Raw genomic sequence first — 15,379 nt, forward strand, 5'->3', positions numbered from 1 at the left:
AAATGTCCAAAATTTAGCTTTAATAATGATTGAAGCCCTCAATTACTCTAGCAAGTAAGCCAGATTAGTATTAAGTTCTGTACTTCATAGACTCGAAGCGTTATTGTTCAAATCATTTACTATTAATAATTTTTCTGTGAAACATATTTTGTTGCTATTTGATCATGTTGTGGAAATTAATTTGACTTTTTTGAAGGATTTGCATTATCATAAATGTTACGTTTTGCATTTTAAAAGTTACAGACGCATCACAAAATAACTGTATTCTTTTGTATTTCCATGATGGTAATTATACATGCTTTGCATGAAGAAAATGGGAACTAACAAGTATCTAGTTACAATTTGACAGTGACATATGTAAGGCCAAGACAATGTTTTTAATATCTAAATATATTATCAAATTTATATAATAGGAAGCACAGTAATTGATGTATAAGGTGAGTTTAGACCACACTTCTACAGTGTTTCTACAGTGTAAAATAGTTATTATTCTATGTTTATAAAACTATACTGAAAGAGAATGACTGAATAACTTTGCAGATAAAGTTGTAAAAACACATTATTTCGGGGAGGGCCTAAATTGTCAAGCTGTCATCTTGTTGAATAGTTGTATTATACCAGTATTATCAGAATGATTTGCACAAAGTTAATGTGGGAGGAAAAAGTAGATTACTAGGTCGTGGTGGGTATTTAAAGCCCTGCTCTCGTCCTACCTTTTAACCTTGAATTGTCACTGAAAAAGCATGAAAATCCTGACTATGAACAGTGGCACCTGTCAAAATAGAGTCTATTCTATATCAAATTCTATATGAAATACCTGTGGTTATGCATGCTAAAGTGTGGCACGTGGCCGTTAACTGTTTCCTATTGTAATCATGGGTTGCATACACACAAAAGAATTTGAATAGCAGCGGAGCAGGGCTTTAAAGAGGCACCACAAAGTAACTGTATTCTTTTGTGTTTCCAGGATGGTAATTATACATGCTTTGCATGGAGAAAATGAGAAATAACAAGTATCTAGTTAGAAATTGACAGTGACATATATTAGGCCAAGACATTGTGTGTAATATCTTAACATTTTATTGAAAAACTGTAGCAATAAGTACAGAAATCAGTGTATTTAGTGAAATTTCAATTATATTTTGTTTCTACAGTGTAAGATAATTATCCATCTATGTTTTTGAAACTATGCTGAGAAGAGATTAACTGAACTGAAGTTTGCATATGAAGTTGTCAAAACACATTTATTCAGGAATGGCCTAAATTGTCCACCTGAAAACTCGTAGTATAACTGTATATTACCTGTATTTCAAGAATGGTTTTCATGAAGTTTTTGTGAATGAAAAAAAGTAGGTCACTAGGTCGTGGTGGGTATTTAAAGACGCACCACAAAATAACTGTATTTTTTTGTATTTTCACGATGGTAATTATACATGCTTTGCATGAAAAGAAAGAGAAATAACAAGTATCTAATTACAAATTGTCAGTAACATATATAAGGCCAAGACAATGTGTTTAACATGTCTATATAAATATATTATTAACATAATGTAGAAGTATGCCCAGTACTTTATGTATTAAGGTGAATTTAGATCACACTTTGTTTCTACAGTGTGAGATGTTTATTAAACTAAACTGAAAAGAGAATGACTGAATTAGTTTGCAAATGAAAATAATAATAATAATAACAGCCTTATTGTAACAAACAATCATGACCGTACCCCTCCCCTTGAGATCATTTTACCCCTATTGCGAATACCAGTGCTTAAAGCATCTGGTACGCCCAGACGAGCTGCATATAGAGGTTCAATCCCCCGGTTAATAGTGCCATCATATACTAAATATAAGGTTGCATCAAACAAACAGGACGAAAGCATATAAACGCGATTGAAACACAAAAACAGGGGTTAAATCAAGCTAACTGGGTTTTAGCATACAGGGATGACTAAAACATACAAAAGAAATTTAAATCTACAAAAAGGGTTGAAACATACAAAAAGGGTTAAAACATACGAACAGAATTGAAGCGTACAAGTAGGATTTAAACATACAAACAGGATTGAAGCATTCAATACTAGATTGATCCATACAAACGGGGTTAAAACGTAAGGACATGTCTTAAGCCTGTTAACAGGACAGAAGCTTACAAACAGGCATGAAACATACAAACAGGGTGGATTCATTCAGTGTTGAAACATTCAAACAGGATTGAAACACATTAACAGGATTGCAACAAACAAACAGGGTTTAAACATACAAGCAGGAGAGTGTTGGTGAAATATATACAACCAGGAATAAAAGATTCAAACAGAGTTGAAGCATACTATCAGAGTTTAAGCATACATACAGTACGAACACGGCTGAAACATGCAAATAGGACTGACACGTATAAACAGAGTCGACGCATACAAACAAGTTGAAGCAAAACAGAATTGAAACATACAAAGAGGATCAAAACGTACACACATGACTGAAACAAACAAACATGGCTGAAACATAAAATAGGAGCTGAAAATAGAAACAAGGTTGAAGCAATGAAACATGCAAACAAAGTTGAAACATACAGCCAGGGTTGAAGCATTCAAACAAGCCTAAAGCATATAAACAGGATTGAAACATACAAACAAGATGAAGCATACAGATAGGGTTGAAACATTACAAAAATGATTGAAACATGCAAACAGGGTTGTAACATAAAATTAAAGCCGACACATAGAAACAATATTGAAGCAATGTAACAGGACTGACACATATAAACAGGATTGAAACATACAGACCGGACTGAAGTCTGTTAACAGAACTGAAGCATACAAACAGGGTTGAAACATACAAGCAGGATTGAAGCATGCAATCATGGTTGAAACATTCATACAGATTTGAAACATTCAAACAGTGTTGAAACATACAGTATAAACAAGGCTGAAACGGGATTGGCACATATAAATAGGGTCGAACCATGAAAAACAGGATCGAAGTTTACAAACAGGATTGAAGCATACAAATGGGATTCAAACATAAAAAGAGGATCAAAACATATAAACATGACTGAAACAGACGAACAAAGTTAAAACATACAATTAGACCTGAAAAATAGAAACAAGGTTGAAGCAATGAAACAGGCCTGAAGTGATCAAACAACGTTGAAGCATACAAAAAGGACTGAAACATATAAACATGGTTGAAACATGCAGACAGGACTGAAGCAAGCATATAAACAAGACTTAAACTTCTTTTCAGGCAATTGCTTTTAATGAGTATTTCATGATTTTTAAATTATTTCTATAACGATGTGAATAAATTTATGTCGAAGAGTTGTTAAACATTTTAAAATTATGATATACATTGGTCAGTGATTTCAGTGAAATCACTTAGAAATACAATCTAATCATTGTTTCATCCGGAAATCGTGCGGAAGTCACGACATTTCACAATCTCATTTAAATCCTGGTTTGGACACTATAGCTAGGACAAACAAAATTTGTGCAAATTACCTATTGTAGTATTGTTATCTAAAGATAAACGCATACATCAAAATGGATTTTACAAGTAAAACTTTCCATTTCATACGTAGAAATATTTTGTTTGCCTTTATGAAAATGCTGATTGCAATCTTCCGACCACTTCTGATCAATATACAAGTCCGGTTGTATATCAAATCGGTTTTCAGCTAACATTGTCATTTCAGCTTTATTGTTAAGCTAAGCTGGACACTTAATTTGTTGTCTCTTCAGGATAAAAGTAACTGCGCAAAGGATTCATTAAGATATTGAAATATAGAAACGACAATCATGTATCTTCAATTGTTGTTACTATCATTGGTGTCTGTAACTATCATAAGGAGCGAAGTTGTTGATAAACATTTCACAAAGTGCAATTCATTCTTTTACCAACGTACACCACCGCGCGGCTTTGATGATGATCTATCGGCAATATGTCAACGGTATGAGAACAGTTACCACTTTGCTACGCTGTACAGTTCTAATTTCAGAATACCCATGTATTCAGCGTATACTCTGGACCTTTCTTCTTGTCCTCCAAATCAACCAAAAAGACGAAGTAAATGGTTTATTGAACCTCAGGTGAGATGTTTTCATCATAAAAGTAGATTCCAATGACCTTGAGACCATAGGTGGTCACAAATTGAAAATAAAACAATTTAAAACTTGCATATACATGTAGGTTGCTTATTATGGTATATGTCTATTGAACCTGCAGCGATGTATCATCCATACTTTAAACTGATTCCTTTGAGAACTGTTGTTGTTAGTTGTCGAGCCCGGGGTATTTGTTTCTTATTAAGCCATGTTATCTTTAATATTTGAATAGGGAAGGATTCGCCCAAAATTACATGAGTTTGATATGCACAAAGTATTCACATATATGTTTATAAATTCTAAATAAAAATAGTTAGTTTGTAATTCATTTCATTCATAACTTTTAAGCAACTGATAAGGCACTTTGTCCGGAATTATTTATTGGCTTTGTCAACAAAACAAAACCGCACTTAGTACGTTACAGAACATTACTTCTGGGCAGTGCAAATGTATGGGACATAACCCATTCCTGGACTAAATATCTAATCAATAAGATATATATTTGCTTTGAGCATTTTTTTTTAAAGTACCACCTGTTAAATGGATTTATGATATTTTTCTTTTAGCTTTCTGGAAGTGGGCGTCAGAAGGATATGACAACAGAAGGGTCATTGGCTGCCACATATATGCGAGCACAGGCGATAAATATTGATTATCCTAACACCAATTATGATAGAGGTCATCTTAATCCAAACTTCTACCAATGTAATGCTGGACGTACAGCTACATTCACACTCACAAATGCTGTTCCGCAAGACCCTTGCTTTAATCAACAAATATGGAAAGACATGGAAAAGATGTCAAAAGATATTATGACAGCGCGTTGCAATTTTGCTGGAGCTAAAAGGTTATAATATGTTTAAGTACTAGAATATAACATTTATGTAAAATATTAAGATAAAAATAAAAGATATGATGACTCATAAAACATATGGTTTATAGATTCACGACATCTCCTGCATACAGCATGCCAGTTGAGTCGGTTTAAATGGCCATCGTAGCTCTGTTACAAAGAGTACTTTATTTGCAATGAACGAAAAAGAGATAATGCTACAATTATTTGTATTGTGTGCTGGTACCGTTGTCAGTGGAAAGGGTTGGCCATCTTTGCAAATTTTCTTGCATATGTAAGCAGAAACAAGAACATTTGAGATGACTTTGTCTTGCCACAGTTTGTATCACTTCGAATAACTTTTCCTCTGAGATAATTTTAAATTCTCCTTTTAGTTGTAACTCGAAAACTTTGAAATTCACAATCGTATTATTTTGTCTTTGTCTTGCAGATATTTTGTAACAGGCGCTGTCCCATCAAGAAAGAGAATTCCGTCTGAGTTGGATGACAAAGAAGGTGATGAAGTAAGAATTTATAACAGAGTGAGTGTTCCTTCAATCATGTGGACAGCCGCCTGCTGCGACTCTTCAAATGCTGTGCATGTCCAAGACAAAAACAAAGGCTTTTCGTTTGGATATTATGGTGAAAATGTACCAGATTCTTATGTCATTCCGTATACAGTAGATACTCTGGAAAGAACACTTGCCTCAAAATATGGAATTCATACGTTAGACATTTTTGCTGACTCATGTTTTTCTAATTCAGAGACTACTAAAAGTGTACTTGCGGCGCTTGCTGTCCCAGTGGAACGTAAAATTGCAGAAACACTCGTAAATATGGCAAAGTCAAGCGAGTCGTCCCTACCACCTGCCAAGAGGAAATTCATAGAAACTGTCAATGTAAATGTTCATAAGAATGACGCGATGGCATTAAAAAATTGGAGATTTGTTGATGCTGATTTTGGATTGATTGACAAACGCAGTGACATTCAAGGGACAAGAAATTTGTTGGCCCATTCTGCAATGACAACTATTCTTACTTGCCCAGCTGTTGGAAAAGTAAAGGAAATCCAGTCAAATACACTCTTTTGGATACCTGGTGATTCTATACATGGCACGTCGTATGAACAACAAATGTTGAAAACTACTGTTGAAAGACAACAAGTTAACAAAACAGAAGACGTTATAAAAGAAACATCTCTCTCAGACACAGAACTAGCAAATGAGATGAGCGACCAGTACATTGTTGTTCCATCACAGGAATCCACACTCACTGCCACAGGTTCCCGATGCAGGCACGGCCACTCATGTGATTACCATGGTTACAAGTACAAATGGTGTTACACCGACTGGAGTAAGAACTGGGATTACTGCTGTATCGACGCGTGTGGGTTTGGGCAAAGCACAAGTTACTCTTGGTGCTATACAAGCCGTGCCAAACACTGGGCTTATTGTTCACAAAGAAGTTCGATGATCACTATTTCCGGAAAACCATGCAGAGCTGACCACGAATGCGGAACACATAGCAGAGACAGCAGTTCGTATTACTGGTGTTATACAGACACGAACCAGAACTGGGACTACTGCTGTCAGCCTTGGCATGAATGCGCAAAACATGGAAGCAGCTACAAATGGTGTTACGTTGGTAACAAGAAAAAAGCAAACTGGCATAAATGTTATTACTAAGCAAACAATGTAAGAACTAAATGAGGGTATTGTACCAAATATTTCCCAAATAAAAAAACTATGACAGTTTGAAATACATCTCTTTTTTTTCCTTTTACTAGAAATATCTTCTTTGACTTCACTGAAAGTAACGTGTATATTGATAAAATTATATCTGTGATCGCGGCGGTTCTTGAGCAAATGGGCAGTAACTATTATAGGGCTTGGCACATTTTGTTTTTGAGAAGCATGGCTGACTGCAGAATGGATATGTATAAAATTTGACGCACATAACCTAGAACAATTTGCCCCTACCCTGTAAACAAGATATTAACACTTATAAAAGTTAAAGAAAAGAAAACAAGTATGGCCACAATGCGTTTGGAGTAAATAGATTATTTGTATTCCAACAAGGCGGACACGTTTGACAATAATTTGCAATGTAATATTGAAAAGGTTTTTAATTATGAGAGACTGTATACATATAAACACTTATCTGAAATAGAGTTAAATATATTGTCTCCGTTTCAAACATACATCGTTAACTGTTCTGAAGTATTATGTTACATTTTTAGCTAAACTGAACTGAAGGTTCAGAGTGAGCTGTTAGTATAGGTGGATGGTCCGGCGTCCACCGACCGTCGTCCTTTCTTCGTCGTCCATCGTCTACATTTTCACTTAAACATCTTCATCTCTGACACTACTCGTCAGAATAACACCAAATTTGGTCTGTAGCATCCTGGCGAGGTCCTCTATCATGTTTGTATAATGGAGGCACTTCCGCTAGAGCTGAAAATAGCAAAAACTTAAAGGACTTTTTCTCATGAACTGCTTGATGGATTTTCATCAAACTTGGTCTGTAGCATCATTATAAGGTCTTGTCCCATGTTTGTTCAATTGATAATCCCAAATTTGTAGACAAATTTGGCTGTAATTGAAGTATGGTTAATTCGCCCTGTAGAGCAGCCGCATATTAAAAAATTGAACTCATGACCTCTTGGACAAAGTATTGCTCGTTTCAACCGTCTTTTTTTATCCACAGGAGATAGCAACACGCCTTGAGCAGCACTAATCTCTACTGTCGCAGCTGATTGTCAAATTTCTTTTCTTTTCTGGATTAAATGAATGCAAAAAATTATACCAATGACCTTCAGCTTAAAATCAGGGTTACAAATACAATTGCTTTGTCGTATTAGATCTAGTGGACACCATTTACATGGTGGGGAAACGTCTTCGAAAACAAATACAAAAACAACAGATCTAGCATTTAAGTAATATCAAGTGCTACATGTACTGGTCGGGGGCCACCAAATGGACACTTTTAGAAAGTTTTCGCCATTTTCCCTTTCATTTCTTTCATTACAACTGTGAAATTTCACATGAACATAGTTAGGTGCACCCTCAAGAAGAAGACTTAATTTGTTTACCCCTAACGAATGATTAATGCCCTTTCCAGGGCCGAATGTAGGGTCAACTAAACTACTTACTTTCACTGCTTGGCAGTACCATATATCTGGACAGTTTTTTTACAACTTATGGGAACCTCTGTACTGATGACATTTTGCTATGTAATGTGAAAACGAGTCAAAGTATTCATTATTGGTCTGAAAGATATAAATTTTATACAGGTATTTTTGCGTGGAAAACTGCTATATGATAGTAAGAAATGCAGTGCGGATTTCCAAATCCCCCCATGATAGTTTCATGCTTCAGTATGAATGATGAAATCAAAAAATGAAATTTCCTCCTCAATAAGTTATTTTTGTCAGATACAATTCCACATCATTGTTAAAAAAATCAAATGTGTGTTTGACTTATAAAAGATTGCTAAAAATACAGCAAAATTTAGCAGCTACGAAACTGTCCGGTTTGGTGGTCGTCCGGATTTGGTGGTCCTCAACCAGTAGTACTTTATGGAAAATCGCGTACTTTCGAGATAAAAAGCTATTTCTTTTTTACTCAAACGTAACATCATGACGTTCATAACGTAATTTTAAAGCAGCATTGATGTGTGGCGTTTCTGTGGTTATTTATTTATTAGTTCGGCATTGTTAAGCCAATAAGAATAATATATGAGATAGGTTTATGTAACTGTCTATACAAACACGTTTAGTTTAGGTTTGTCGTAAGGTAGCAGGGTACACTTAGAATTTTGGCCCCCGTCAATATTTGTTATAATTAGAACTTCATGAATTTGGATGTCTGTAAATTAAAGTGAGAGATAATGATTGTTAATTCTTAAGAAAATTTAAACAGCTGATTCATGTAAAATTCTGATGTCAGTTGTAAAACTAACTAATGATAGTTTTGTATGAATCGATGAGTCTCCTTGGCTCGGGAAATTCAAATCATTGAAGGATTCCATGCTTGTTGATTGATACTCAGGAACATTTTTGCTATTTTGTGAAAAAACGAGATGGATGGAATAAATTGGACATTGTTCCTGCAACGGGATCATTGCAGGCTGTTAAAAAAGTGCAAAATTGATGATTTAGCATGTTATTTTTAATAGATGGTGTAAAACTTTCGTTTTGATAACTCTGTATTATTGTATGAGAGTCCTGATCTTGTCATTAATTAAAAGCACAAAACATGCACACAATTTATAAAATGGCCACCCTGATTCTGTTCATTAGGGAAGTGCAATATTACGACTCTCTACATGTAAGCCTGGCCTTGCCCAAAATTTTCGAATCTAAGTGTACCCTGCTACCTAAACGCTGTTGTAAATTTTCATATTTCGATTCCGGTTGGACATGCGCAATGCATACTTTATGGTATACTACTTCCTTAAGCCCTGACTGTGGGACAAATGTCTGTTTCAAACCAAAGTCTCAAATCAGACGTTTCACTCTAAAAATTATTTCGGACTATGAAATAATTATGACAATATAATTTTTTTTTTCAAATTACTAAGCTTACGATAAGTGACAAATACTACTGAATGAGTCGAAACGTATGAAATAAATCAATGTTTAATTGATGCTTCGCACTGTTCAATTTGTTCAGAATGACACTATCCAATTCGAGTTCGTTTAATATCACCCTTTGTCTCCTTCTTTGTTTTCATGGTGCCTACCCGTCTCCGCCCACCCTGGAACAATCAAGTAGCCAATGTCCAAGGTATTTCCATTAGAACCTCTAGAATTTCTCTGGTCTGCCATCAACAGTTGATGAACTTACGATGGAAATGATTGTTTTGTTGGTATGTAAGGTTATTTATAGTCGCCTACAGTTACCCATATGAGCGACTCCTCCAGAAGACTGTTAGTAATGTTAGTGTGAGGATAGTGCAAGATACAGAAAACGCTCTAATTCAAGAAACTTGCCATACATGGGACCCTTATCCCAGTGTAGTAAATTTTATTTTATGCTAACTGATGAAATACTGTGTTTTATCAGTGATATATAATTCATATCACTCACTGCATATCACTCACTATAAATGATATAGCTTTGCCGATCGACTTGTAAATTGTGTATAAATTTTAAATCATTTGCTTAAAATAGGATGAAAATTATGGTCGCACTTTGTTCTTTATAGTATATTTCTGGATTCAAATTATTTTACTTTATGAGAATTTCATAACGTTATGCAGCAAGAAATAGAATAATATGGAACTTTATGTTGTGTGCGCCTTTCTAACGCGCTCGTGAAAATATTTTAAACTTTCTCACTTCTCAGTGACATATATTCCATATTCACAAACAAACCAATATCCTCTATTTAGTTGTAGGACTGCGGGCTCGAACTGACGACCCCTGGTGTCGCAGTCAAACAGTGTTACCAATGGATCACTGGGTCCGCTCATTGTATTTTTCAACGCATAAAGGCTGTAGTATATGACCAAGCCGGTCATCATTGGACCTGAGTAATGGTCATGCGTGGACATAGGCACCTAATCATGCTATGTAAAAGCCGTCCGCATAATTATTCCTATCACACATATTAACCTAGTATATATTTTCTGGTAAAATTTAACATGAACTCAAAATATTCGTGATTTTTATAAGGACGTTCTTAATTTCGTCTTAAACATTTTGATGAATAAGCTCATGCCTGAAACGTTCTAAGAATTGACCTTACGACAGAGAATGATTGACAGTTCTGATTAGCCAATCAGATATCTAAACTGATAAGCCTTGTTAAAGCCTTGGAGATAGTAACTTGCATGTAAAACTTTAACCAGAATTTTCTAAGTCCAAAGGGGGCATAATTTGGCTAAAATGCAGGTCAGACTTATGAGACTTGATGCTATCAACTAGTTTTATAACCTCAAAGACACATGTGAAGTTTCAATTCAATATCTGCATTAGTTTTGGAGATAGTAACTTGCATGTAAATTTTTAACCAGAATTTTCTAAGTCCAAAAAGGGACATAATTTGCCCAAAATACATGTCAAAGTTATGGGACTTGACCCAGTGAGGTTGGTAATTGATCTGGAAAAAGAAAAAAATAAGTTTCAAGTCTATATGCCTTTTGGTAATAGCTGTATGTACTTGCACGCAAAACTTTAACCAGAATTTTCTAAGACCAAAAAGGGGCATAATTTGGCCAAAATGCAGGTCAGACTTATGAGACTTGATGCTATCAACTAGTTTTATAACCTCAAAGACACATGTGAAGTTTCAATTCAATATCTGCATTAGTTTTGGAGATAGTAACTTGCATGTAAATGTTTAACCAGTATTTTCTAAGTCCAAAAAGGGACATAATTTGCCCAAAATACATGTCAAAGTTATGGGACTTGACCCAGTGAGGTTGGTAATTGATCTGGAAAAAGAAAAAAATAAGTTTCAAGTCTATATGCCTTTTGGTAATAGCTGTATGTACTTGCACGCAAAACTTTAACCAGAATTTTCTAAGACCAAAAAGGGGCATAATTTGGCCAAAATGCAGGTCAGACTTATGAGACTTGATGCTATCAACTAGTTTTATAACCTCAAAGACACATGTGAAGTTTCAATTCAATATCTGCATTAGTTTTGGAGATAGTAACTTGCATGTAAAACTTTAACCAGAATTTTCTAAGTCCAAAAGGGGGCATAATTTGCTCAAAATACATATGAGTTATGGAACTTGACCCAGTGAGGTTGGTAATTGACCTAGAAAAAGAAAAAATAAGTTTCAAAGCTATATGCCTTTAAATGATAGCTATATGTACTTTCATGCAAAAACTTAACCAAGGTGTGACGCCGACGCCGACGCCAGGGTGAGTAGAATAGCTAGACTATTCTTTAGTCGAGCTAAAAAAGGATGAATTTGGTTATTACACAGGACTTAATAAAGAGCAATTTGCTACCCTGTTTCAATTTCTTGTGCCTATGAAGAAGCCTTTCAAAATGACAAAAAATATAACAAGTTTTGAGCAAGTGTCTATGGAAGACCAGCTGCTGATGGTACTAATGAAATTAAGACAAAACTTTGACTTCAATCACCTCGTAAAACTGTTTGGAATTTCGCAACAGGATGCCAGAACTCTCTTTACAAACTGGATCCAGTTTATGTTTTACAGGTGTGGATGGCCACATCGTGAGCCTGCAACATTTTCGTTTTTGTTGTGTTGAGCGACCTGTGGAGTTTCCATCTTTTCTATTTTATTATTGCTATGATGCCAGATAAATTCCGCCAAGAATTTCCAAACACACTGATAATAATTGATGGAACTAAACTTAAAAAATTCAAAGACCAAGCTCTATGACAAGGCAAAGTCAGTGTTATTCTGATTATAAATCTTGTAACACTTTGAAGGGTCTAGTTGGCATTGACCCACGAGGGTCTATCATTTTTGCATCTATGTTGTTTTCTGGGTCCATCTCAGATAAGGAATTAACACATCAAAGTGGTTTCCTTACCTTGCTGGAAAATCTTAAGGAGTGTGGCAAAATTCAAGAAGGTGATGCTGTTATGGTTGACAAAGGATTTCGAATTAGAGAGGAAATAGAAAATATTGGGCTTTAATCTTAATATCTCACCCTTTGCTTGCACTGGTACACAGATGACCTCGTCAGACATTAGCCTTACCGAAAAATTGATAGGCACAGGGTGCATGTTGAACGTGCAATCGCTCGGGTCAAAAGTTTCAAAATTCTTTCTAATAGAATTGACTTGAGTCTTTTTAGTTGCATAAGCCAGATATTGTTTGTGTGTTGTTTTGTCACAAATTGTATGGGCTTTTTAATTAAATGAAAAAAAAAACTTACATGGTAAGAAAGTGCGCTTCTAATAACTTGCTCACCAATTGATGTTTCAACATGTAATGTATCAGGGGTTGTCTCCTCTGTCAAATAGGAAATTGGACTTGCTGTTAGAGATTTCAGACGAGAAATCTGGTCATTTGTTACCTGTACTTTTCTGCAAACAAGAAAAGTAATGTATATATAACAAAATATTAAAAAGACACGTCTGAAAATGCTTTGTGGATACAGAGCTTTGATCCATACTGGCTGATTTTCTCATGAAGCAGCTCAAATATATTTTTCTACTGATTACGCTACTGTTTATGGAATCAGTCTAGTGCTAAATGGAAATCATTTATAGCAATAATTTAAGAGTATATTTCTAGTAAAATTAACCTGTATATGATCACACAGTTGTTGATACTGTATGATGCAGTAACAAATAAAATATTAAAATATTATGAGACATTGATCTTGCTTATGTGTTTGACACTACCACTATCTATAGCACAACAATGAAATTGAATAATTATTCAAATATCTCCAATTTTTATCACTCAATATATTTGCTTAATTAAGTCTAATTTCTAGTAAAAGAATTACCGGTTGTCTGTGTAATTTGCCATCACAGGTTTCCTTTTCCGGCTTACATTTCCAGGTCTGGAAAAAATCATGTGTTAAACTGGTTCGGACCTAATTCGTGGTCCCCTAGGTTTATCCCACAGTTGGGACAGGCTTTGTAGATGATAATAATGCAGGGACCTCCTTGTATCCGGCTATCTTCCACTGTTCAAATAGGTAGAGCACAGCCAACATATGTGAGCAATTTCCACTATTCCTAAAAAATAAAATGACAGGAGTTGTAAGAAAATATTCATGGTAAAAGAATGAACACTCTGTATATCCAAATAAATTAAATAAATGGGACGCGCCATGAGAAAACCAACATAGTGGCTTTGCGACCAGCATCCGCGCAGTCTGGTCAGGATCCATGCTGTTCGCTTTCAAAGCCTATTGTTATTAGAGAAACCGTTAGCGAACAGCATGGATCCTGACCAGACTGCGCGGATGCTTTTCGCGAAGCCACTGTGTTGGTTTTCTCATGGCGCAGCTCAAATACTAAATAGAGTATGTAGTGTTATGGGCAGATGGTCTCGGTAGCTCACTGATAAGAGCACTTGCCTCGTAAGCAAAAGGTTCAATGCTCGAATACTTGTTTCATCGCTGGCAAGTACAAATCGGATTACAGAGAAAATTGAATGTACTATTCGGACAGTCCAAGACAGCCCTAGCATTCGGTCACTTGCGGAACTGCAATCCGCCCATAAGCCTGTATTTGGTGAAAACCCACATTTTTTTTGCTAGTCACAGGCTTTACAATGAAATAATTTTTGCAAAATCAAAATAAAAAAAAAATAAAAAAAAAAAAGAAAGAAAGGAAAAGCAGAAAAATTGGCATATAAAGATGATGCTCTTGTTTATACTTTTTATGTCGGTATATTACATGAATATTATCTAAGGTGCTGACTATTTGCCTGTGTACATGGCGTGTAGGAGTCACGATATTTATTAAAATGTGAATGTTAAATGCGCCAAACTTTCAAAATATGTTTTAAAACAAAGTTTATATTATTTACCCTTGTTTACATCTACAGAAAGCGTCCGTTACGCACTTTTCCTTTACGTTGATATCTATGTCGACAACATGGCGGCTGTCGGACTTCTTTACACTTTGGTAGATTTCCCCCCGTAATCTCACAATATTACCGTCCTCTAACGTTATGTTGAGTTTTTTCTACATAGCAAGCAGGTACAAAAGCTTGTGCTTTCTGTTTTCTGCGTGATGAAACGCTGCATTCTAAGTAAATTAACCCAATATCGTCGGGTATATCAGCGAGTGATCCGTTTTACGACTCTATTTTGTTTTCTTTGTTTGACGGACCTAAGCAGAGTAGTCCCCCTTGAAAATCGGTGGGCGTGGCTACGTAGCCTGTGTCGTAAGGTCAATTATAAAGGCAATTTCTTCACAGTAAGTCATTGTATCTTGTAATGTAATTCCTGGTAAATAGTGCAAGTTTCCATTACTGAGCTCTATTTTACTTCTACTGTCAATTTTGTGATCGTTGTAAAGCCGTATGACACTTAATTTTTCCCAATTCATGTACAACAACTGTTGCACATGTTAGGCTTATTTGTATCTGCATTTTAATGTGGGTTCAGTAATGGTAATGCAGAATCAAACAGCGTTCATTTCCTCAAGATACACAAGTGATTACGAGTTTTAGAAATGTAAGGTGTGGTATTTTGGGTCACTATGGACATTGGATAAAATCTTATATGATTTCGTATTGCCTCAATTAAAGCGACGTTTCACATTGTAAATATAAACATTATTTTATTTGTAATCGCAGAACTTTAAAGTTGAAAAAGGAGTGGATGATAAAGATGCACGGCAGTTCTTGTAACAAATGAAATGGAGAGATATATTTGGTTAAAATCTTTATGAATTTGATGGATTCATCTAAGATAATGTTGTTACTTATATTTGTAATCGTGACGTATTTTGAACTTTTAATATTGCAATTCTTGACACATTCGTTCATTTCTT

The 15,379-nt window shown here is 35.2% G+C and overlaps 1 protein-coding gene across 1 annotated transcript; it reads left to right on the top strand.

Moving 5' to 3' along the window:
- Nucleotides 1-3,549: 3,549 nt before the first annotated feature.
- Nucleotides 3,550-7,401, top strand: LOC123546414 (uncharacterized). Its single transcript, XM_053550755.1, has 3 exons — nt 3,550-4,079; nt 4,661-4,941; nt 5,378-7,401. The coding sequence occupies exons 1-3, from the start codon at nt 3,789-3,791 to the stop codon at nt 6,609-6,611; spliced, it is 1,806 nt and encodes a 601-aa protein (XP_053406730.1). The 5' UTR covers nt 3,550-3,788; the 3' UTR covers nt 6,612-7,401.
- Nucleotides 7,402-15,379: the final 7,978 nt, after the last annotated feature.

The sequence above is a fragment of the Mercenaria mercenaria genome, chromosome 9, assembly GCF_021730395.1.
Source record: "Mercenaria mercenaria strain notata chromosome 9, MADL_Memer_1, whole genome shotgun sequence".
NCBI lineage: Eukaryota > Metazoa > Mollusca > Bivalvia > Venerida > Veneridae > Mercenaria > Mercenaria mercenaria.